The sequence below is a fragment of the Hemiscyllium ocellatum genome, chromosome 29, assembly GCF_020745735.1.
Source record: "Hemiscyllium ocellatum isolate sHemOce1 chromosome 29, sHemOce1.pat.X.cur, whole genome shotgun sequence".
NCBI lineage: Eukaryota > Metazoa > Chordata > Chondrichthyes > Orectolobiformes > Hemiscylliidae > Hemiscyllium > Hemiscyllium ocellatum.
Genome location: NC_083429.1, coordinates 24,461,739 through 24,486,286, shown reverse-complemented (window position 1 = coordinate 24,486,286; position 24,548 = coordinate 24,461,739). Strand labels below are relative to the sequence as shown.

Sequence of the window (24,548 nt, the reverse complement as noted above, 5' to 3'; positions counted from 1 at the left end):
TCCAGTGGACAGTGAGGATACAAAGATCATCGCTAAAGGTGCCGGAATCCCTTCCCTTGCTTCCTGTAGTAACCTTGGGTATATCCCATCTGGCCCAGGGGACTGATCAATTCTCACGTTTTCCAAAATTTTCAGCACATCCTCATTCCTAACATCAACTGTTCAAACATATCAGTCTGTTTCATGTTGTCCTCACAAATGACAGAAGTCCCTCTCAGTAGTGAATACTGAAGCAAAATATCCATTAAGGACCTCCCCTATCTCCTCAAATTCCAGGCACGAGTTCTCTTCACTATTCCTGATCAGCCCTAACCTCAATCTGGCCATTCTCTTGTTCCTCACATAGGTGTAGAATGCCTTGCAGTTTTCCATAATCCTATCCGCTAAAGCTTTTTCATGTCTCCTTCTAGCTCTCCTAAGTCCATTCTTTAGTTCCTTCCTGACTACATTGTAACCCTCGAAAGACCTGTCTGATCCTTGCCTCCTCAACCTTAGGGAAGCTTCCTTCTTCCTCAACTAGATGTTCCACATTCCTTCACCCTACCGTCCCTCCTATACATCAGTGGGACAACTAGCAGCAAGTTGTCCCTAAACAACCTCCACATTTCTGTCATGCATTTCCCTGAGAACATCTGTTCCCAATTTAGGTGCCCCAGTTCCTACCGAATAGCAGTGTAATTCTCCCATCCCCAGTTAAATACTTACTGTCTGCTCCCCTCCCTCTCCATGACTATCGTAATGGTCAGGGAGTTGTGATCACTATCACCGAAATGGTCTCCCACCGAGATATCTGACATCTGGCCTAGTTCATTGCCAAGCACCAAATCCAATATGGCCTCCCCTCTAGTCAGCCTATCTACATTTTGAGTCAGGAATCCTTCCTGGACAAACTTGACAAAAACTGCTTCATCCAAACCATTTGAAATAAGGAGGTTCTAATCAATATTAGGCAAATTAAAGTTATCCATTGCAACAGCCCTGTTACTTCTGCACTTTTCCAAACTCTGCTTCCCAATCTGTTCCGCTGTCTCTCTATTGCTACTGGGGGATCTGTAGAAAACTCCCAATAAAGTGACTGCTCCTTTCCTGACTATCACCCATACTGACTCTGTCGACAAACCCTCCTCGACGACCTCCCTTTCTCCAGATGTGATACTATCCCCGATTAGTAATGCCACTCTCCCACCCCTTTTACTTCCCCCTCTATTCCTTTTGAAACATTTAAACCCTGGAACTATTCCTGCCCCTGTGATATCCAAGTCTCCGTAATGGCCACAACATCCTAGTTCCAAGTACTGATCCATGCTCTAAGTTCATCACCCTAATTCCTGTTACTTCTTGCATTAAAATAGACACACTTCAACCCATCACACTGATTACATCTTTGTCCTATCAACTGTCTATTCCTCCTCACAGACTCTCTGGACACTGTATCTGGCTGTTCACTACCTACGTCATCCTTAGATCTGTAGCTCTAGTTCACAAATCCCTGCCAAACTAGTTTAAATCCTCCTGAAGAGCTCCAGCAAACCTCCCACCCAGGATATTGGCACTCCTCCAGTTCAGGTGCAGTCTATCCTTCTCATACAGGTCCCATCTTCCCCAGAAAGTATCCCAATGATCCAGATATCTGAAACCATCTCTTGTACACCAGCTTTGTAGACACATGTTCCCCTGCATTCCTTTCTGTTCCTAGTGGCACCGGTTGCAATCCTGAGGTTACTACTCTGCTCGTCCTGCATTTTAGCTTCCAACCTAACTCCCCATATTCACTTTTCAGGTCCTCATCCCTTTTCCTAGGTATGTCATTGGTACCAATGCTCACCCTCCCCTTAAGAATCCTGTCGACTTCGTCCAAGACATTCCTAATCCTGGTACCCAGAAGACAACATATTAATCTCTGGTCTGTTCCTCTCACCGTTGAATCTCCTATCACTATCACTCTCCTATTCTCCCCCTTCCCTTCTGAGCCACAGAGCCAGGCCTAGTGCCAAAAACCTGGCCGCTGAGGCTTTCCCCTGGTAGGTCATCTCCCTCAACAGTGTGCAAAACCTGTTGTTAGATTAGATTACTTACAGTGTGGAAACAGCCCGACAAGACCACACCGACCCGCCGAAGCACAACCCACCCATACCCCTACCTTTACCCCTTCATCTAACACTACGGGCAATTTACCATGGCCAATTCACCTAACCTGCACATTTTTGGACTGTGGGAGGAAATCGGAGCACCCGGAAGAAACCCACAGAGACACGGGGAGAATGTTGAGGGGGTCAGCCACAGGGGATCCCTGTACTGTCTGCGTGTTCCCTTTCCCTCTCCCGATGGTCACCCAGCTACATTTATCCTGTAACTTAGGTTTGTCTGCCTCCTATAACTCCTCTCTATCACCCCCTCAGCCTCCCGAATGATCTGAAGTTCATCCAACTCCAGGTCCCTAACGCAGTCTGTGAAAAGCTGGAGTCAGGTGCACTTCTTGTCAGCAAGTCACATTTCCAGTTGTCAAGTCTTCCACTGCAAGGGCACTTTCAGGAAGTTACTCTTACTGATTTTACTTATTCATCTTCTGTTAACCTTCCGAGTGCCAGTGGAATACTGGTCTGGCTAGAAGGAACAGTTTCGGTGTTGAAGAAAGCACAAATATTACAACAATAAAACTAACATTACTGTCATAACGTTGACATTCATCACTTCAATAAGCTCTCAAAGCCTGATGACATAAACAAATTAAATTAAATGGCATCTTTAGCACAAAAAAATCCCAAAGCGTTTCTTAGGAGCATTATAAAGAGAGGTTTAATACGGAGTTAGACAAGGTGTTGTCAGGGATTGATAATGGCCAAAAGGCTTGATAAAATACAGTCATAGAGATGTACAGCTTGGAAATGGGTCCAACTCACCTGAACTGACCAGATATCCTAAATTAATCTACTCCCATTTGCCGGCACTTGGTCATATCCCTTGAAACCCTTTCTATTCCTATACCCATCTAGATGTCTTTTAGATGTTGTAATTGTATCCACTTCCACCACCTCCTCTGGCAGCTCAGTCCATACACACACCACCTTCTGCGTGAAAAGTTGCCCCTGAGATCCCTTTTAAATCTTTCTCCTCTCACCTGAAACCTATGCCCTGCAGATTTGGACTCACTTACCCCAGGGAAAAGACACCTCAAAGGAAGAATGAAAGGTAGAGAGGACAGGTTTTAAAGAATAAATTTCAGAGGTTAGGCCCCAAGCAGCTGAAGGTTCAGACGCCAATGATGGAGTTATTAAAATTGGGGAAACATGAGTGCAGACTAACATGAGTCCCCATCTTGGAGAGTTACATGGCTAAAAGACACTTAAAATTTTTGAACACTTCAAATCCAAGTTTTAGTTTTCCTTCACTTTCTCATTTACCCTTTGACCTCACTCTCCAGCTGTCTTAAACTTCAAGATGGCACTTCCAAAATCTTTTGTCTATCTCCTGACCCTTACCATCCCTTTTGACTCCTGTATCAGATATTTTCTTTTGAAATCTTAATACATTCCACATAACTTGTTTTCTTAAAAGAAAATCTGCATATGAAATAACTAGACACAGGTTACTTACATGATCTAAATTTATTCAAAGAAAGACTGCATCCAAATGATGTGGGCAGCACAGTGGTTCAATGGTTAGTGCCCAGGACCTGGGTTCGATTCCAGCCTTGGGTGATTGAGTGCAGTCTGCAGATTCTCCCCATGTCTACCTGGGTTTGCTCTGGCTTCCTCTGGCAGTCCAAAGACATGCAGGTTAGGTAGACTGGTAATGTTAAATTGCCCATAATGTGCAGGCTAAGTGGGTTAGCCATGGAAAATGGAGGGTGATAGGGTAAGGTTGGGGAGGGTCGGTGCAGGCCCATTGGGCTGAATAGCTTACTCCTACAGTGTAGGAATTCTCTGATGCACTCCGTACACACACCACCTTCTGTGTGAAAAGTTGCCCCTCAGATCCCTTTTAAATCTTTTCCCTCTCGTCTGAAACCTATGCCTCGCAGTTTTGGACTCACCTACCTTGTTTTCAGTAAACAGCCAGATAAATTTTATAATAGAGAGACTGTGACATTTTTGCCTTTCTCAGCTATCAAAAAGATAATTTTTTTTAAATAAGAAGGTCATTGAGACAGTCCAGAGGATTTTGATCATTAGGGTTTCCCTCTTCATGGGATTAAGCAATCAAGCATGTCATCACCATAATTAACCACTAGGTGGCGCTGGAAGCCCATTTACTGTAATTGCTGATTGCCATTTCTACACTGGCTCACGCTGTGGGCAAATTGGTTAAATAATGTGGCTCTGAGCCCTGGTTTGATTGGAAGTATCCACAATGACTAACCCTCATTATATTGCCTATCCATGGTCCACGTCAGAATGTCAGCAACTCAAACCCTCATCCATACTTTTATTATGTCCAGACATGATGATTACAAGCTCCAAAGAAGACATGTTTGATTTGAAATACTAATTTCTGTTTTCCGGCATCTGCCATATTCTGCTTCTACTTAACTATTACAATGTTCACAGACTTACCTCTCATCTCCATAAACCGTAGCACATCCAAAACTCACAGCAGCACCATCCATCCATCATCCTTTGTCTACCATGATCTACATTGGCTCCTGGTCCAAAAACACATTGATTGACAGTGAAGAAGGTTACCTCAGATTACAACAGGATCTGGACCACATGGGCCAATGGGCTGAGAAGTGGCAGATGGAGTTCAATTCAGATAAATGTGAGGTACTGCATTTTGGGAAAGCAAATCTTAGCAGGAATTATACACTTAATGGTAAGGTCCTGGGGAGTGTTGCTGAACAAAGAGACCTTGGAGTGCAGGTTCATAGCCCCTTGAAAGTGGAGTCGCAGGTAGATAGGATAGTGAAGAAGGCGTTTGGTATCCTTTCTTTTATTGGTCAGAGTATTGAGTACAGGAGTTGGGAGGTCATGTTGCGGCTATACAGGACATTGGTTAGGCCACTGTTGGAATATTGCATGCAATTCTGGTCTCCTTCCTATCGGAAAGATGTTGTGAAACTTGAAAGCGTTCAGAAAAGATATACAAGAATGTTGTCAGGGTTGGAGGATCTGAGCTACAGGGAGAGGCTGAACATTTTGGGGCTGTTTTCCCTGGAGCGTCGGAGGCTGAGGGGTAACCTTATAGAGGTTTATAAAATTATGAGGGGCATGGATAGGATAAATAGACAAAGTCTTTTGCATGGGGTGGGGGAGTCCAGAACTAGAGGGCATAGATTTCTGGTGAGAGGGGAAAGATATAAAAGAGACCTAAGGGGCAACATTTTCATGCAGAGGGTGATATGTGTATGGAATGAACTGCCAGAGGAATCGGTGGAGGTTGGTACAATTGCAACATTTAAAAGGCATATGGATGGGTATATGAATAGGAAGGGTTTGAAGGGATATGGGCCGGGTACTGGCAGGTGTGACTAGATTGGGTTGGGTTATCTGGTCAGCATGGACGGGTTGGACCGAAGGTCTGTTTCCATGCTAAACATCTCCAAGACTCGATGATTCTATGTTCACATGGATTCACCCCTTCAGTCCTCTGTAGGTTCCTGTAACTCCATAACCCTCTGAGAATTCTGCAATCCTCCAACTCTACCTCTTAATCACTCTAAAATTCACTGCTAGGGTCTAAACTCTAGAATCCCCTCCCTACTCTTCTTTGCCTTTTCAACTCATACTTAAAACTCTGCCTCTTTGACCAGGCCTATCATGTCTCCTCCATTGGCTTGGTGTTCACTTTCTCTGATGCTGCCTTCGAGCATAGGATCTCACAAGAGATTAAAGATTTGGTCAGAGGTAGGTTTTAAGGAGAATCTTGGGGAGGGGTGGAAATGGAGAGGTTTAGCCTGGAAATTCCATTGCTTAGCACCTAAATAGTGAAGGCATGGCTGCCAGAGGTCGAATGAAGGAAGTGCAAAATGGGTAAGACTACTGAGAGGAGTGCAGAGATCCCAGCAAGTTGAAGAGTTAATGCAAAGTACAAAGATCAGCCTGGGCAAGGTCACAGATTGATTTGAACTCAAGGATGAGAATTTAACACCTTTGTTGGATCCAGGGGCCAGTGTCAACGAGAGAACGCAAGTGGCAGGTGATTTACATGATTATATACGGGTAATGGAAGTTTTGACAAGATGAAATATCAGAAATCAGTTCTAAGGAAACATTACAATTTAGGCCAATTGTTATCCACATTCCTTCCTGAAATAGCAACTACAATTAGATATTCACTTAAAATTCCAGTTCCCTGGGCACAGCATCTGTTCGTTTTACCCCCATGTCAGATTATGATGTGCCAGCAGCAATAACAATCATCGGAGATTCTCCCTGCAAACAAAACCAGCCATTACCTTTCCATAACTGAAGGCCAATACAATGTCTGATGAGACATACCATTTGTAAAGACACCCTGGTTTGAAGTAAAGTGAAAAACAAAAAGCTACTTTTAAAAAACATTTTCCTTTGACTGATATTACACAGATTAAAAACAAAGTTGAAACTTGAAACTTTACCTCATCGAGTATTCCGGAATACTCTTGAGGAATTTGAAAAGCAACAGTTGGAGGTAATGGATCAAAACGTTTCTGACGTCGGAGGATAAAGGGCAAACTCAAAAGATACTTTGAACAAAATTAAAAGCCTGACCCACTGCTGGCATGATATTCGCTTTGTGAATCTGAGCTGTTCTCCTTCACATATGGGAACTGCTAGCGTAGCAAATCACTCTCTCTAATTCATGAAATTTACAGTAAGAAAGGAGGCCATTCAGCCCATTTTGATCTTGATGATTGACAAGTAGCCATCCAGCTTAATTCCGCTTTCCAGCTCTTAGCCTGCAACCCTGTATGTGTGAGGTCAGTCCAATTCCAAGTGTCTGTTAAAAACGTTGAGTGTTTCTCCTCTTTATTTCAGGGAGTTCTAGATTCCACTACTTTTTGGGTGAGAAACATTCCCTATAAATGACCTCTAAGCCTCCTACCTCTGACCCTAAATCTATACTCTCTGCAATATGGACCCAATGGTCCTACAATCTCATCCTTATACTCAAGTACAGACTCCTCAAGCAATAGACTCTTTCTATCCATTGTGTCATAATAACTATCTCATCGTTGTTATATACGTCAATTTTTTCTCCCCTCAGCCTCTTCTGATCCAAAGAGAGTGACCCAGTTTTGCTCCATAACTAAAACTTTCCATCCAGGTAAATTCCTTGTAAATTTTCTCTGGATCTTTCCTTAGTGCATTGGTAACAGATTTAGGTCAACATGGGAGCTGACTTTGTAATCAGTAGGGGAGCAGGTGCAAATAAAGAGAGATCCCCCATATTCACCAAATCAATTGTTCAGTCAATCTAAGATATTGCTGTCATAATGAGCACAACATATTTTGCCAAAATTCGATGTCTAGATCACTGGCATATTTACTTTCCTTGGCAGAACCCCAAACTGAGGGAAAATGTGCATCAAATAGTTAACATGGAAATTTCAGACATTGGTATGGTAATTGCTGGATGTCTATTTCAGAGAATCCCTACATTGGGGAAGCAGGCCATTTGACTCATTTAGTCCACACTGACCTTTCCCCTACATTCCCCATGGCCAATCCACCTAATCTGTAAAGTTTTGGATTGTGGGAGGAAACCAGAGCATCCAGAGGAAACCCACACAGACACAGGGAGAATGTGCAAACTTCACACAGTCGCCTGAGAGTGGCATTGAACCTGGGTCCCTGGCACCGTGAGGCTGCAAAGCTAACTACTGAATCACAAAGAAGTATGCAAAGAGGTACATCCTGAATTTAATTTATAGTGTTGTAGAACAGAGGGATGCAGGTACATAATTCTTTGAAGTTTGTGTCACATATAGACAGGGTGGTTAAAAAGGCGTTTGGCATGCTTGCCTTCATTGCTCCTTTGAGTATAGGAGTTGGGAAGTCATGTTGAAGTTGTACAGGACATTGGTGAAACCTCTTCTGGAATACTGTGTCCAGTTCTGTTTGCCCAGTTAAAGGATGGATTTTATCATGCTGGAGAGGGATCAGAAGAGATTTACCAGGATGTTGTCGGGTATGGAAGGTTTGAGTTATAAAGAGAGGCTGGATAGGCTGGGAGATTTCTTCACTGGATCGGTGATCTGATAAAAGTTTACTAAATGATGAAAGCTATAGATAGGGTTAATGGTACTTGTCTTCTCCCATGGATGAGGAATTTCAAGACTAGGCGGCACATTTTTAAGGTGAAAGGAGAGAAATTTAAAAAATACATGAGGCAAATTTTTTTTAAAGATGGTGGTTCGTGTGTCGAATGAACTTCCTGAGAAAGTGGTGCACATGGGTACAATTACAACATTTAAAAGATATTTAGATAGATACGTGAATAGGAAGGGCTTGGAGGGATATTGGCCAGGAGCAAGCAGGTGGGACTACTTTAGTTTGGGATTATGTTTAGCCTGGACTGCTTGGACTGACAGGTCTATTTCCATGCTGTATGACTCTGTCGCATGAGAGACTCTAATATATGTGAAAATATATGGCATATATATTACTCTTCTCATTTCTCCAACCATACACATCCGCTGCACACTATAGTCCACCCTAATGGTTCTTGGCAAACCAATTGCTTAGCATTTGTATATGAAATTATTGTCACAATATTGCAGCAATATTACACATGGCCTCCTGTTTTTCTACAGGAAGATGCACCAGGGATTGCTTATTTAGATTTGAAGCCAAACAGGAGTTGACCAAAAAATAATACATGACCTAAAAACAATCAGAACAGGAAATGCATCAGGAATGGGTATCACTTGCAGAATTAAGGACATTCTCTCAGCCTCTTTGTCATCAAATAATCTTCCAGACAGCATAGGAGTATATTACCCAACTTAGCAAGGAAGAGATTTCCCCATATCACCAACACTGGAATGATCTGTCAAGGATCAATGGTTTGCTTTGGCAAAATGTTCAGTTAACAGGTGGCATTTTTACTAATACTTCAACTGGAAGTTGACTGTGAGATGCTGAAATACTATTACACCTTGTCTAGACTAGGTTTACATTGTTAGTTATTGTCAGATACCTGCCCTGCTATCTCCCTTTCATCATTGGTCTATGGGTCTTTGCATCTTAGTATTAGCTGGTTTCATTATAGAACTCTCATCTCTGAATCCAAGTTCATTCAGATGCTTGAATACATCACTACTCTCGCGCAATGCTCAGGGAAGGCTGCAATGTTGGGTTCCTCTCCATAGATGGATGTCAAAGACATATTTACCCAGTGGATGCTAAGTCTAATTGTAGAGCTGGAGTATTTTCAGGTTATGGTAGCCAATAGCACTGCACTTAGTAATCAATGAAAACACAAATTCAAGTCCTTGACAACTGTTGTGGCTGCAAAGTGTGCAGTTCAATAAATCTGGTTATTTGTTCGCTTGTAAAATTACCAAATTTACTTAAAAGTTAAAAATCTTATTGATGTTAAACCTTGAGCATACACTGCTTTGTCAGTGATGCTCACATATTAAGATCCCTGGAGAACCAACAGCACCCATTGCTGTGGTCCTAGAACCTGACTGTGCGCAAAATGGCTGTCTACACATTGATGGTGACTTCAAAACATTTAATTGTAAAACAAGTGCTCTGGAATACTCAGACGTGATGATAAATCATTCACTAAATGATCTATGTTACTGCACTTAGGTTATATAAGTAATTAAATTCTTAGGCTGCACAATATCCTCAGTGTAAATTTTATCTCCCAAGTTAAAAGGTAGGATATAGGAGTATAGAACATCTAGGCCCAAAATCAATTGGAAAACAATGTTAGCAACTTAACCTGGTGCCCATACTTTCAATAAAGGCTTGCAATTTACTAACTGTATAAACAGTCCAGAGAAAGGCAAGTGTCAGATGAGACGATGCCAAAACTTTGCAGAGTGAATGCACGAAATGCTGAAGAACCATATCAATTACAAAGCAGTGAAGATGCATCGAGAAGCTATTTTCCATGTCTCTTGCAAACCAGGGTATGACGACCAAAAAAATGTCCTTTAACAAAATACAAACATTCCTAATGGCATAAACTGACAGAAATGGATGCTGAGCCAGACAGCACATTAGGGGAGATAAGAAAACCCATTCAAGGATGTGAAGCAATGGAAGAGGCAGAGAATGTTATGGAGATGAAATGGAGAAGTTATTGTGACGGACTGATTGCTGGTCAGATCTCATCCTGTGTTTGAACAAGATGCTAATGTTATGAACATTTTGATTCAACCTGAAGCAACAGTATACTAAACTGTTGGTATCTCCATAGACTGGGGACAGGATACTAACACACACACACACACACACACACACACACACACGCTGGATTGGATTGTTCACTTACAAGAAATGACAGTTTGGAGTTAAATGTGTGAACATGTGAGGTGATACAATTTGAATCAGACAGAAATAAACTGGAATATTTTCAAAATAGAGTAAGAGCAGGATCTGTGCAGGAACAAAGGGCTTTGGATACTCAGGTACTAAAGGCAATCAAAAACAGTTCGGGAAGGACACATTGATATTGGAGCAGGTACAGTGTAGATTCACCAGACTAATACTGTGGCAGAAAGGTTTACATTAGGAGGATAGGCATTGTATAGAGTATGAAGGGATATCGCATTCCATTTTTAAAGTTGACTGGGGCTTTTTTTCCCTGGAGCGTCGGAGGCTGAGAGGCAACCTTATAGAAGTTTATAAAATCATAAGGAACATGGATACGGTGAACACTAAGGTCTTCTCCCTAGGGAGGGGTGTCCAAAACTAGATGGCTTCGGTTTAAGGTGAGAGGGGAAAGATTTAAAAGGGACCTAAAGGGCAGCTTTTTCACGCAGAGGGTGGTGCATGTATGGAATGAGCTGCCAGAGGAAGTGGTGGAGGCTGGTACAATTACAACATTTAAAAGGCATCTGGATGGGTATATGAATAGGAAGGGTTTGGAGGGATATGGGGCAAGGGCTGGCAAATTGGACTAGATCAATTTAGGATATCTGGTCTGCATGGATGAGTTGGACCAAAGGAGCTCTTTCTATGCTGTACAAGTCTCTGAATTTTTGGAACAGATAAGAGAGGTTCTGTTCCCTGGTGAAAGTGTCCAGAGCAACTCCATTCAAAGGAGGTGTCAGAAAGCAACCTGGAACTCTCCCCACTGAGAACAGTTGATCAACTGATGTGTTCAATCAATTTAAGTACGATTATCAAAAAAAATTTATAAGGCCGGATAAATTAAGAAAGAAATCAGTCATAATCTGTTTACGTTCTGTCATTCTGTCAAAGAGCTAAAGGGCCTCTTCCTGCTGCTATGGAATTAGTGTAGATAGGCAGGAGGCTGGAAGAACACAGCAAGCCAGGCAGCATCAGGAGAGGGAGAAGAGGGATGAAACCCTTCTTCAACACTGGAATTAGTGGCAACGATCCAGATTTTGAGGCAGGAACACTGACAATGGCTACACAACGTGGAAAATTATACGGCAGCAATGTAAATTCAGATGGAACAGTCTTTAAAAGCAAATGAGAGAATGTGAGGGTCATTGCATGAACCACGTGGACTGCAGTCATTTAAGAAGGCAGGTCACCACCATCTTCTTGAGGGCAAGTAGGGATGCACAATAAATACTGGAGCAGCCAGCAATGCCCACAGTCCATAAACAAAATTCATAAACGGGAGAGAAAAAGATTCCCAATGTGTTAGAATCCCTAACAACCAAAAATGGACAATCTATTTCAACAGCAATATCTTTGGCAGCCAAGTAGCAAAAAGCTTTTCCAGTTTTCAACATAGCATCTCCCTCTTCCTCACCACCCTGGGCAGATTGGTCCTAGCCAACTGATGGCCCTGGCCATCAGGACACCCAAGAGTTGCAGCTTATGAGGTACACGGCAACTTAACATTACATGAAATACCCCACAAGTATGGAGAAATATAGAAACGTATCTCGATAAAAAAAAGATACAATTTGGCAACTAGGCTGAAGTGACCATGATTCTGAGGGATACAACATACAGAAATAATGACAATGTTATATAAAGTCTGAATACCAATTTGTCTGAACACCTTTAACAGACCTGCTCATAATCTCATCAATACATGTGACTTGAGAATATAAAGATCTCATATCCCATCTGATTTCAGATCACTTGCGGCATGGCATTCTACTCACGCATGTTCCTCTCTTGTTAATGGCTTAACATTAGTGCAGACGCTTAGGTGACATAGGAATGTGACATTGTTAATTAATACTTTGTAGTAATGAATATCTATTGCATTATTTAATAGCACAATATCCAGGACCAGTTTGTTATGCCACAAGAGAGAATATAAACTTTGCCACACCAGGTAAGATGCCATGTTGGAGGAAAAACTCACAATATGGTTGCAGTCTAGAAAAGACTCCAATTGTCTTGGTGGCAAATATTTGGAAAACTAATTAAAAACCAATGGACAACAGCTTTGGCTATCAGAGAATGTGAACAGAGGGAGTGTGTCTTTCCCTTACAGTATTAGTTACTGTGAGCTGTAGCAATCTGTAGATTGGACGTTGGCCATCAAAAACAAAACTAATTACTGACTAGAATGCAAGATTTTTCAAGATAAAATAAAATTCTAAGATAGCCATAACTGAAATAAAAAATTTTAAAAAACTCTGAGCTGGTACACATAGCTAGTGAAGTGCAATAGAAAAGCTGGAAGTTATAAATCCCTGTTGCTGATAGTTGTTATGTAAGTAAGAGTTTACCAGTAAACCTTGTGTCCTTCAGGAAAGAACAATTTCTAACCTACATTGACACAAAGGCAAAAGCTTAAGGTGTAACAGTCCAATTTTTTTTATGACAAAATCATGAATAGCAGAAACCTCATTGTGGACTGTGCACTCAATGCACTCTTCTGGAATTGCAGCTGATCAAAAGGCATATGCAGCCCTCTTCAAGCAACAGTCAGTGCTGAGAAAGGAGCTCTTTATCCTTTGGCAAGAAAGGGCTTTGCGGAATCAATATATCTGTTCTTTCCTTGAATGATCAGTAAAATTGAGAAAAGATCTGGAAGGTTCTCAAAGACCAGCTCAAAATAACAATTAACTTCAAGGTTAATAGACTCCAATGTACTTCATACAGACAGCAACCCTGACTAGTAGGCCACAAAATGGACATGAGTGTGAATTTGTCAGTGGAACTGCATTGAGTTAAATATTGTCTTTACACTAATTAAAGCCTTTGGAAGGATTTGAAGTCAACGAAGAGGGTCATACAATCGATGTGTTAGTTGAGCATTGACAGAAGTGTGACATCATCATGGCAGGCCAACAACAGTTACAGGTTTTAGGTGCGGGCAACATTATTGCTATGGTCAAAGTTTGCCAAACAAATAAAGTCTGTCATACATGTGATGGGTTGCACCTACCCAACACCTATCTAGTTTCTCATAATATCTGCAAAGCATGGGCATCAAGAGACCATTCAGGTCTATTCAGGAAATCTGGTTCTGGGGTCAAGTCAGATCCCAGAACAAAACACAGATGACCAACTAGATGGTAGATGACAACACTTGCAAGAGAAGTTTTAAGAGTGTGCAGAAACACAAAGAGGATTAGAGTTGACCAATTGAAGGGCAAATTCAGAAGACCAAGTTTTCAATATGGATAACTTCCCTGACCTTGCCAACAACATACGGTGAGCAGAAGTTTTCATAACTATAAATATCATACACCGCAAAAAGGGAGGACGACACACACCAAAAGCTAACATTGACATGGGAGCATGTGGCCACATGTTCGCACTATGCACCCTGAAAGATATGCACTCCCTGGTACAACATGCAAGAGGTAATCTCACAGGATATGGTGGATCATCAATTCTGTGCATTGGCAAAATCACACTGCAGCACCAATAGGCAAGTTCAGGTCAGCTTCCCCAAATCATCTACCTGCTAGATACCACCAGTTCAGCAACAGCAGGACTGACAAATGTACACAGTTCTCCGTATAGTCAGAATTTGCAAGATTCAAATCACAGCCCTGTGACAGAACAAATGTGACAGAATGAAATCAGTCAATGATTTGCAAAAATAATGGTCTTGAAGTGAGATATAAGACAGATACCAGGATGATTATGTCTGACATGCTTAGTTAGAATACCCAAACTACACAAAGACCAAGATATTTCTCTTGATCTTCACTTTTAATGAGTTGACTAACAAGTTGAAGATGTTCTCGAAGTTAATTTGTTACACTTTGGCCACAACCATTGTTGCAAAATTAGCAAGGGTTGAGTGTGTGGTGCTGGAAAGGCACAGGTCAGGCAGCATCCACACAGCAGGACAATCAACGTTTCAGGCATAAGCTCTTCATCAGGAATAAGGCTTGTGGGCCAAGGGGGCTCAGAGATAAATGGGAGGGGGAGGTGGCTGAGAGTGTTATAGGTAGATGAAGGTGGGGGTGAAGGTGATAGGTTGGAGAGGAGGGTGGAGCGAATGGGTGTGAAGGAAGGCAGGAAGAGGATGGACAGGTAAGCCAAGTCAAGAGGGTGATGCCGAGTTAGTAGGTTGGATCTGGAATAAGGTGGGGGGGAGGGAAATTGAGAAAACTGGTGAAATCCGCATTGATCCTGTGTTATTGGAGGGTCCCAAGGTGGAAGATGAGGCATTCTTCCTCCAGGCGGCGGGGAAATCTTCGGCAGTTGCTGACACCACATAACTCAGTGTGGAAACTCTGGTGAAAATCATACCGAGCTGGTTAGGACATTTGAGTTTTCATACCACTTGAAAAAAAAATTAGCAAGAGCCAAAGATGAACTTGGTCTATCACAAGATATTTTCAAGGGCAAACAAACCCTAACACTAAAAACATTACATCAAAATATTATATACATGTCAAACCAGCACACACGGTATTGAACACACAAGGTTGGTAGTACATCAATCTGTCCATTGCAGAAGCAGAATATTTAATGATGTGCGTAGTTGTGAGGAATAGCCGAGTGGATCGACCCCAGCAGCAGAGGGAGCCTCAACATCTACATGTTATTCCATCTGTCCCTTGGATGAAAGCAGCAATGGAGATATTGACAATGCACAAGAGAGATTACATCCTTGAGAAGGATTTCTTGATATTGCTCAATATCTTAGCAACACAACAACCGTGACCATCACTGACACGATAGGCTTCATCTTCAGTTTATTTGAATCCTGGATCAAATGGTCCTACAGGGGTAACTGCAAACTGTGTCAGGACATGTGTACAGAAAGGGCTTTGCAGAATCAATATATCTGTTCTTTCTGTAAATGATCAGTAAAATCCAGAAAAGATTTCTATGGGGGTAACTGCAGACTGTTTCAGGACATGTGCACTAAATGGGGAGTGACCCATTTGACATTATCCCCACTATCCACACTTGAACGGTCTAGCAGAGTGTATGGTATAGACTATCAAATTGGGTTGAGCACAAAACAAGATGATATTTTCGTACAAAACCAAAGGAGGATGGATTATCAATCCCAGCGCAATTTATGTGCAGCAATCAAGTCACAGCCTTGCCCAGCAACCACTTGTGCAATCAAAATACAGGACATTCTACTTCAATGACAGAGGAGAATGAGAGATCCCTGTTTGCTGGCTAGTCATGTAACCAACAAAACTGCGCACTGGATGCACAGTGGGAGTTAAGTGGTACAAATATTTGGATGCAAACACAGATTTCTAAACCAAGCAACCAATCTAGGTCATTCCAGAACATACAAAGTAAAATGATGCTACATTGCAAAGGAGCAGAAAGTGGCTCAGAGCAACATAGGGAACATCAATCATGTACAAAGAGAGTGAGAACGAATATTCCAAATATTTTGATTGTGTAGTGATGTTGAGTGACAGCAATCAGCAGACTGCCAGTCAAATTGTTAAGCATGTTCAGCAGAGAGCAATGCATACCTTTCCAGATGGGTATACAATCACCAGATCAGGGTGCATTGTCAAACGTCCAACGCATTACTGATGTCTGAAATACTAGTCTTATAAATCGGTTTTACTTGCTTGAATTGTCACCACATGCTTTTGTCTAACTATGTGTATCTGTTTGGGATGTGCTTTTATCTCTGGAAAATAGGGGACGGTGAATTATGTCTCACAATCAGTTTGTCAGTGTACCATGAAGAGTCCTGCTCATGAAACCATCACTGGATGATAGTACATGACCTGAGAGTTATGAAGATCTCATACGCCACCTGACCTGAGATCATTGGAAACATGACCCTCTGTTAGAAGCATACTTCCCTGTTGTAAGCTAACAGCCCAGACACTTATGCATCTGAGGAATATGGTAGTTGTACATAAAAATAGGTTGAGATTAATGACATAAATTAATAATTGTAGTAATTATTGTAATTACAATTAATTATTGTAGTATTTATCCACACCCGGTTTCTTGTGTTACGAGAGATAACACAAGCATTTCTGCATCAGTCAAAATATCCTGCTGGAGGGCAAACTTATGGCAGCAAGTTGAAACTTGCCTTGACCAGGTATCTCAAAACACAGATCCTTTTTGATAACACTCCAGATGACCATGGAACAAAGGCTGAATATGCTCCTCCTATTTTGTGGTCCTTTGAGGGTCAATCATGAAACGCTTGAGTGCTACTTAGCCTTAACTGCATTAAGTATTGGTCTGCGAGGGCTACCTTATGATTCAGATACCTAGTAGACCATATTAATCTGAAATAAGTTTGACAATAAAGGCCTTTTTAATCCCTTCTAGTCCTGAGGGAGACTAGAAGCAAGGAAGTGCCAAATCATACAGGCATAACTCCTTCAAATTTGTACAACATGGGAACAGGAAATGATTAAGCATATTATCACAATCACAGTGGAAGTGATTTCTTCAGAACCCAGCAAGACAGGCCATTCTCCTGTCGAACGCAGAAATATCTAATGGAAAAGAAAAAGCTTCAATTTCACCTCTAGAAAACAGTATATTTTAGTGTTTGATTTATATTTGATAAATTTCTGGAGAGCTAATTAAAGACTGGTGTGCCTGGTTAGAAACCAGGCAAAGGGCCGTTCCAGGATATATCAAAAGCTTCATAGTTTCAAAACAAATCGGTCTGTAGGTTGCTGCGCAAGGTTACCAATACCCCATACCTCATATACCCCATACCTCATATAATGCTAGAGACTCCAAACATCAAACCTCGGGTCAGAGTAGCAAACACCAACCAGGAGAAGAATCAAGGGGGCATTCAAAGATTGTGCTGTTTTAAAATATTCTTTTTATAACTAAAATGTATCAAACAGGGCAAACAAAAAGGGCTTGGCTGGGGAGAGCAGCAGGAAGAGGAGGGAGGCCATGTAACTGAAGAGCTAGGAAAGAACTCAATCAGCCTTGTCAACTCTTTGCTGCTAACCCATTATCCAATTCAAATTGAGGTCCATCAGGTACTGGCGGCCAAGCAGGGAAAGGAGTGACCCGTGAAACAAACAGCTTCTGCCCTTTTTCAATCAATATTTATTTTGGTTGGAAAGCCAGGGTGAGAGCAAGATGGACACAGTCTCACCGTTTCGCCCCTCTCTCCTTAGTGTTAGGAAACGCCTCAGTCCAAATGTGAAGCCAGGAGCATCGAGGGCTGTGGAGACAACCACACCAGCCAAGTAAAAAATACAAATGTAAAACAAATGTTGAAAAAAAAATGAAGGATACATTCACAATAACATTCATTAATACCGAATAAATCACAAAATAGATTCTAGACACGGGGGCCTTCATTCTTATGACTGTCATCTTGATGTGACTTGTTCATAGAGAAGAGTCTTTCTTTTTTTTAAAAAAAACAGTCCGCACACTGGTCAACTTTTTTTTTCCTTTGTCTCCTGTGTGTGCAAGCAGAGCAGTTAGTCGAGGGAGTCACTATTGTCCAGGCCCAGGTCATTAACATTGGTCGTCTGCAGTTCCCCGTTGTCATCGTCCTCATCCTCTTCCTCCTCTTCAATCTCCTCCTCATCGGTTCCATCCAACGAGTCATCGCCTGCATGGCCAGCCATCATGGCTTGCTGCATGGCGAGGGTGGCAGTGTCAGAGGAGAGTGACTGGAGACTGTCTATGGCCGCAGTCATAGTGCCTGAAAGGAAAAGGGTCCGTTATCACTTAGATTAATATGAGGGAGAAAAAGAGAGAGAAAGAAAAGAAAAGAGAGAGAGAGAGAATGTGGGGGAAACAGAGAGAGTAATACAGGAAGTGGGTGTAATGGGGTTTGGAGGAAAGAGAGTGGGGGAGGTAGAAAGAAGGGGAGAAAGAGACAGGGAGATTGGAAGACAAAGAAAGAGGGAAAGCATAGAGGAAATGGAAAGTGAGTTTGTTCGTGGGAGATGGAAAGACAGGAGATAGAGATGTACCAAAGTGAGGGGGTTGAAAGCAAATGGAGAAGATATAAACCGAAAGGAAAGTGAGAGACTGATGTCAAAGAGAAAGTGGCAGAGCAGAGAGGGGAGAGCAAGAGACAGTGAGGGAGAGAGAAAAAGAGCGAAGACACACACTGATTCCCCAGGCTGCAGGCACTGAAACATTGAGGCTCACTGTGTGGTAGACTCTGACGTATGTAGTCAATGCACACTTACTGTCTGGGTTGCTGGGATTCCCTCCTTGCTGCTGGAGTACTCCTGCTGCGATAGAGTCTGGCCAGAAGCGCTGAGTTGGCCGGTGTTGGGATTTGATTTTCTTGGCTTTAGGAGCAGGGTCGGGATTACTGGCATCAAGCATTGGCTGGAGGATACGTCGCCTGGCATTGATAAACCTGGCAGGAGACAGGATGGGGTTAAATCAAACTTGAGCTAAAGGGTATCCCTCCTCACGGGCAATGGTGTTGCTTCAGACCAATGATGCCCTTGGAACTGCAGCTCACAGCCTCAGGATCTCAATCAGTAAGAACGACAAATGATGCAATATCACAGAAATTCCATGTTCTGCAAGCTACACACCCTATCTTGACAGAATATATCACCCACTTCCTTTTCATTAGCATTCCAGAATATTGGAATTTTCAACCTAACAGTGACGTGGGATTGCATAAGAACAAAAGAACTGAGGGCAAGAGAAAGCAATTCAGTCCCTTGCGCCTGTTCTGCCACTTAACACAATCATGGTTGATCTCAACTTGTCCTCAGCTTCACTTTCCCGCACACACTGCAGAACCCTTTACCCTATTACTAATTATAAATCTGTCTATATCCTCCTTAGTTTATGATTTGGAGATGCCGGTGTTGGACTGGGGTGTACAAAGTTAAAAATCAAACAACACCAGGTTATAGTCCAACAGGTTTAATTGGAAGCACTAGCTTTCGGAGCGCCGCTCCTTCATCAGGTGGTTGTCACACCCTGACAGCAAAGAAAAAGAACAATCTTCAAGAAGGAAGCCCATCAGAACCTGCTGAGGATAGGAAGAAATGGACCACAGATGTGACTGTCAAGGTTAAACTGGAGCACCCGGAGGAAACCCATGCAGATATGAGGAGAATGTGCAAACTCCACACAGACAGTCACCTGAGGTGGAAATTGAACGCAGTTCTCTGGCGCTGTGAGGCAGCAGTGCTAACCACTGTGCCACCGTGCCACTTATGTTAGCTTCCACAGCACAAGAGCAAGAAAGGCATGAATCATACAGTACTGAAAAAAATCAACAGATATTTATCATGGTTTCTGCATATATTATATGGCTGGGCTAGTACTGAGCAATATTGTCATGAACTATGGCATGTTCCCCTCAGCATATCATGCTGTATGTGGACTCAGTGGATTGGGAACTGAGACATTTACACTCTCAAGTCCCATACCATGATACCGGGATGATATCATAAGCAGGTCTCTGAAAGGTGATATTCAGCTTAGAGACATAATGGAATGGGGGGCTGGGGAGAAGGAGGAGTGGGATTGACAGCTTTTGCATCATTTTGCAAGGTGGATGGATGGGGGTAAAATAATTATTTGGGGAACCCAACATTTAGTGGTGATTGTCATCAGATGCAAATGTGTAGGGGATGCCAGTCTGAAGGGGTTGTCAACTGATTTGTGAAAGATGGTGATCCTTTCTCTCAACTTCCATTTTCTTTTTGCTCGTAAGACATGGGTATCACTGGATAGGCCAGCATTTACTGCCTCTCCCAAATGGGCAGTAGAGAATCAACTACATTGCTGAAAGTCTGGAATCATATCTGATGGAAGACATAGGGCAGTACCCAGTGGTGTGGCCAAGATTAGCTGCCCAGTCTAATGTTGTCAAATAGCCCATTCCTGAAAGCCATTGGATCTTGGGAGCTGTGCTTGGTGGACTGTGTCCCAGCCATGGGATCAGCAGTTTCAGGAAGAAGAGGAAAAGAAGGAAATACAAAAAGACAAAAATCAAAACAAAATTCTAATAGAAACATTTCCTGAAACTGGAGATCCTTATTCAGTGGCTGTCACTCCATCTGTTAATGAGGTCCTCAAACAGTGATCTCAGAAAGCCCAGGTATCAATATTGGTGGGCACAAACTGGAAGTAACAACAATGTCTATAAAACACCTTTCATCAAAATTTTAAAAAGTCACGCCATTTTTCAGTGGTTTGCTGAAGAGGACATCTGGTTAGCTCAGGTGGTGAAACAGCTAAATCACTGTCATCAGGTTAAAGCCAAAAATCACACAACACCAGGTTATAGTCCAACAGGTTTATTTGGAAGCACTAGCTTTCAGAGCACTGCTCCTTCATCAGGTGGTTGTGGAGTATAAGATCGCAGGACACAGAATCTACAGCAAAAGTTTACAGTGTGATGTAACTGAAATTATATACTGAAAAAGACCTGGACTGTTTGTTAAGTCTCTCAGCCTTTAGAATAGGCATATTGGTTTCAGTTCTTTCATATGTAAATTCCAGAGCTTTCTTAAAGTTACATTCTCAAGTGAACTTTAACAATAGGTGCCATGTTGGCCCAGATAATGCATTAAAGATGTGAGGTGCCCTGTGTGAAGCTGTCTGTGCCCCAATGTTCAGGCTGATTCTAATCTAAAAAAGGGATTTACAGAAATATTATGTGAATTTGTACTTGCAGAATTATATTTTACTTTGCTCAAAAACTGCATGAGTCCATGTAAATTCTGTAAATCCCTTTTTTAGATTAGAATCAGCCTGAGCTTTGGGGCACAGACAACCTCACACAGGGCACCTCACACCTTCAATGCATTATCTGGGCCGACATGGCACCTATTCTTAAAGTTCATTTGAGAATGTAACTTTAAGAAAGCTCTGGAATTTACAAATGAAAGAACTGAAACCAATATGCCTATTCTAAAAGATGAGAGACTTAGCAAACAGTCCAGGTCTTTTTCAGTATATAATTTCAGTTGCATCACACAACGTTTGCTAGAAATTCTGTGTCCTGCGATCTTATACTCCACAACAACCTGATGAAGAAGCAGTGCTCCTTCCAACTAAACCTGTTGGACTATAACCTCGTGTTGTGTGATTTTTAACTTTGCACACCCCATTCCAACACCGGCATCTCTAAATCAGATTAAAGCCGATAGCACAGGGCTTGATCCCTGTCCCCAAGTCTGCCATCACATCCTACCCAATAATAAAAAGAAATATGGCACTTTGCTACAGTTCAACAAATAATTGTCAAGGACCTGTCTTCAGGCTGAGAGCCTGGGAAGAAGGATCATTTTAAATGTGGCAAATTGAGCCACTGTTCATGGGAGCTTTATCAGATAATGAAAGTTGATGCCAACCTATTGGAGGAGGTATTAGGAACCAAAGCTAGGTCAAAGCAGTAGATTGTAAGGTGTATCTTAAAGGAAGTGAGACAGATGAAGAGATTTAGAAATAGAATTTCTGAGTCTGGGAGTTATGTAGCTGAAAGCTCAATAACCAAGGGTGGAACAGATGAAGTGAGAGGTCCAGGGCAGGAGAGGCATCAGGGTGCAGAGCGAGAGAGATGCTAGGGGGAGGGTGCATATGGAGGCCATAGAGATACTTGAAAAGGACAATGAGAATTTTAAATTCAAGCTGCTGTTGGACTGAAAACCATTGTAAAGCAGAGGGAATATGGGTGAATGGGATTGAGGGTTATTTAGGATCCAAGAGGCAGTGTTTTCAGAGACGAGTTGAAATTTATGGAGGGTGAATGGTGCAGAACTACACAGGAACAGTCAAAAGCAATATCAGAAATAATTTATTTCCACACAGAGAGTGTGTCTAAAGTCTGGAATGTACTGCCTGACAGTGTGTTGGAGCCAGTTCAATTGAAGCAATCTAAAGGGATTTAGATAGTCATTTGACAAGGATCAATGTATGGGGTTGTGGGGAGGAAGGCATTAAGTGAATTGCTTATTGGGAGAGCTGGTGTACATATGATGGGTCAAATGACCTCCTTATACGTTGTGCTGTGATTCAAACCTGGAGGTTAAGAGAAACAGGAGTAAGTTTCTGCTGCAGATTGATAAACTGCTTCTTCCCCACTGTTATCAGACTTTCGATTGGACCTCCCAAATGTTAATCCTGATCTCTCTCTCTGCACCTTATCTGCGGCTGTAACACTCTATTCTGCACTTTGTTCTGTTACTCTGATGCACTTTGTATGGTATGATCTGGCTGTGAAGCACATAAATGAACACTTTTCACTATAACTCGGTACATGTAACGACAATCAATAAATCAAATCAAATCAGAGGCAAAGGCGGGTCAGAAACAGTGTTTGAGAGGTCAAAGTAATCAATGGATTCTGCAATTCAAGGAGACTTGCAACCAATAATTCCTACCTTCCTATAGTCATATAGGATTCCAGTGTATTCTTTTGTGAAATCATTCACAACTTTTCTTCCTGTTTAAACTGAAGGTTTTTTTTATCCACATACCTCTGCGCTTTTAACATCGAATCCCAGGTACAAGTTATCTGGGACATAGCCGAGACAAGACACAGATCTCATGGCTTGCTTAGGTTTGGACTGGATGGGAGTGTTTCCATCTGGAAAGTTCTACATCTGCTGACTCCGCCATCTAACTACTTTGTTTTTAAGAAGGCATCAGTCATAGTTCCCACTAAAGTCAATTTCTCAAATCGAGGCAATTAATTGTTGAGGTTTTGATTTATTTTCATCACCAGATCAAACTTTGGGGCAATTTCTCTCTTCCCCGTTCTGCTCTTTTGTGAGAGTTTAGGCTCCACAGAGTGCAAACCTTATTGCAGCTTCTGCACCGACTGTTGCGTTAATCATTAATAAGCTGCCTGAAAAAGTGTTAAATACAACTGAAAGCTTCCAAAGCTAAGTTGGAGATGGATTGAAAAAGTTATTGCATAAATGTGAAATCCTACCATCACCTGACACATTTTATTAACTTCAATCAGACAGTCAAGCACCAAAAAAAAAAGGCTTGTGCGAAACTAAGGTCAAATTCAAAAGTATTACACTCAGTAGAAATGCAGTATAAACAGTACACAAGTATGAAGTGCTGAGAGAAATGGGGACCAAGAGGAGAAGAATACAAGAGGGCAGGTCTGGTAGATGAAAGAAGGGAGGAGGTTAAACAGAAAGTGGTTGAAAATCAGGAGGGAAGGAGAAAAGGTGGGGGTGGTGGAAGAAGGGAGAAGACAAAAGAGAGGGAGAAAGCCAAAAACTACAAAGATTCAAAAGGTGAAGGGATGGAGAGGAAGAGAGAACTAGGGGCAAGAGAAGAAAAGAGTGAAAAGACAAAGAAAGTGAGGGAAACAGTAAGAAAGAAAATATACGATAATTGGGGATTAGGTGGAGAAATCATAGGAAATAATGGGTGAGTCAAATCAAGGGTAAAGCTAAGAAGGAGATGATGAAAGCTAATGGGTACAGCACAAAAGGCAGGGAAACAAAATAAAAATGGTGCTAGGGAGATTGAAAAGAGTCATGCTAATCAGAGAGAGAGTACCCAAAGAATATTACATAGCAAAGTAACATGAACACACTAATGCTTGGAGGAAGTGAACATTTCTCCAGACTCCAGGTTAGTTCTAGATTGTATGGTTGCAATTCAGAAGGGGCAGAAACTGAGCCCAAGCTCAATGTTCTGTCTGCAGTAATTTGATAAATGGGCCTGATGACACTGTGTGAATGATAAAGCCAAGTTGCCTGAGTAAAGCAGGAGATTTGCCTCCTGCAATCAGACATGAAGCATTATCTCAGCACAGCGAATGAGATCCGGAGCAGCAATTCAGATTTAGACGCCTCCTTAGTATAGGAACGCTGAGGGAATCTGTGAAAAATTCTTTGAATGGTGTTTGCAAAGACCGACCAACAATGAGTGTCCTTTAAACTCAAGGCAATAAAAGCAGCCAGGTGCCTTGTACAGGTAAAGGAAACAAAAGGAACACTGGATTTACTTGAAGAAATGATTTTTAAGCAGGAGATCTTAACAAGGAGAAGGAAAGAGATGAATAGGTTAAGAGATTGAATTCCACAGCATGGGACTTGACAGCTG

The 24,548-nt window shown here is 42.0% G+C and overlaps 1 protein-coding gene across 9 annotated transcripts in view; it reads right to left on the bottom strand.

The window, feature by feature from the left end:
- Positions 1-16,799: 16,799 nt before the first annotated feature.
- The window catches only part of pknox2 (pbx/knotted 1 homeobox 2), a 439,080-nt gene continuing 431,331 nt past the window's right edge, over positions 16,800-24,548 (bottom strand). For all 9 annotated transcript variants that reach the window (XM_060847102.1, XM_060847099.1, XM_060847107.1 and 6 more), the window contains 2 exons: positions 18,686-18,861; positions 16,800-18,189 (listed from right to left, as the gene is read on the bottom strand). In XM_060847102.1, coding sequence (XP_060703085.1) covers positions 17,963-18,189; positions 18,686-18,861 — 403 coding nt within the window. In that variant the 3' untranslated portion in view covers positions 16,800-17,962. The remainder of the gene's footprint in view (positions 18,190-18,685; positions 18,862-24,548) is intronic.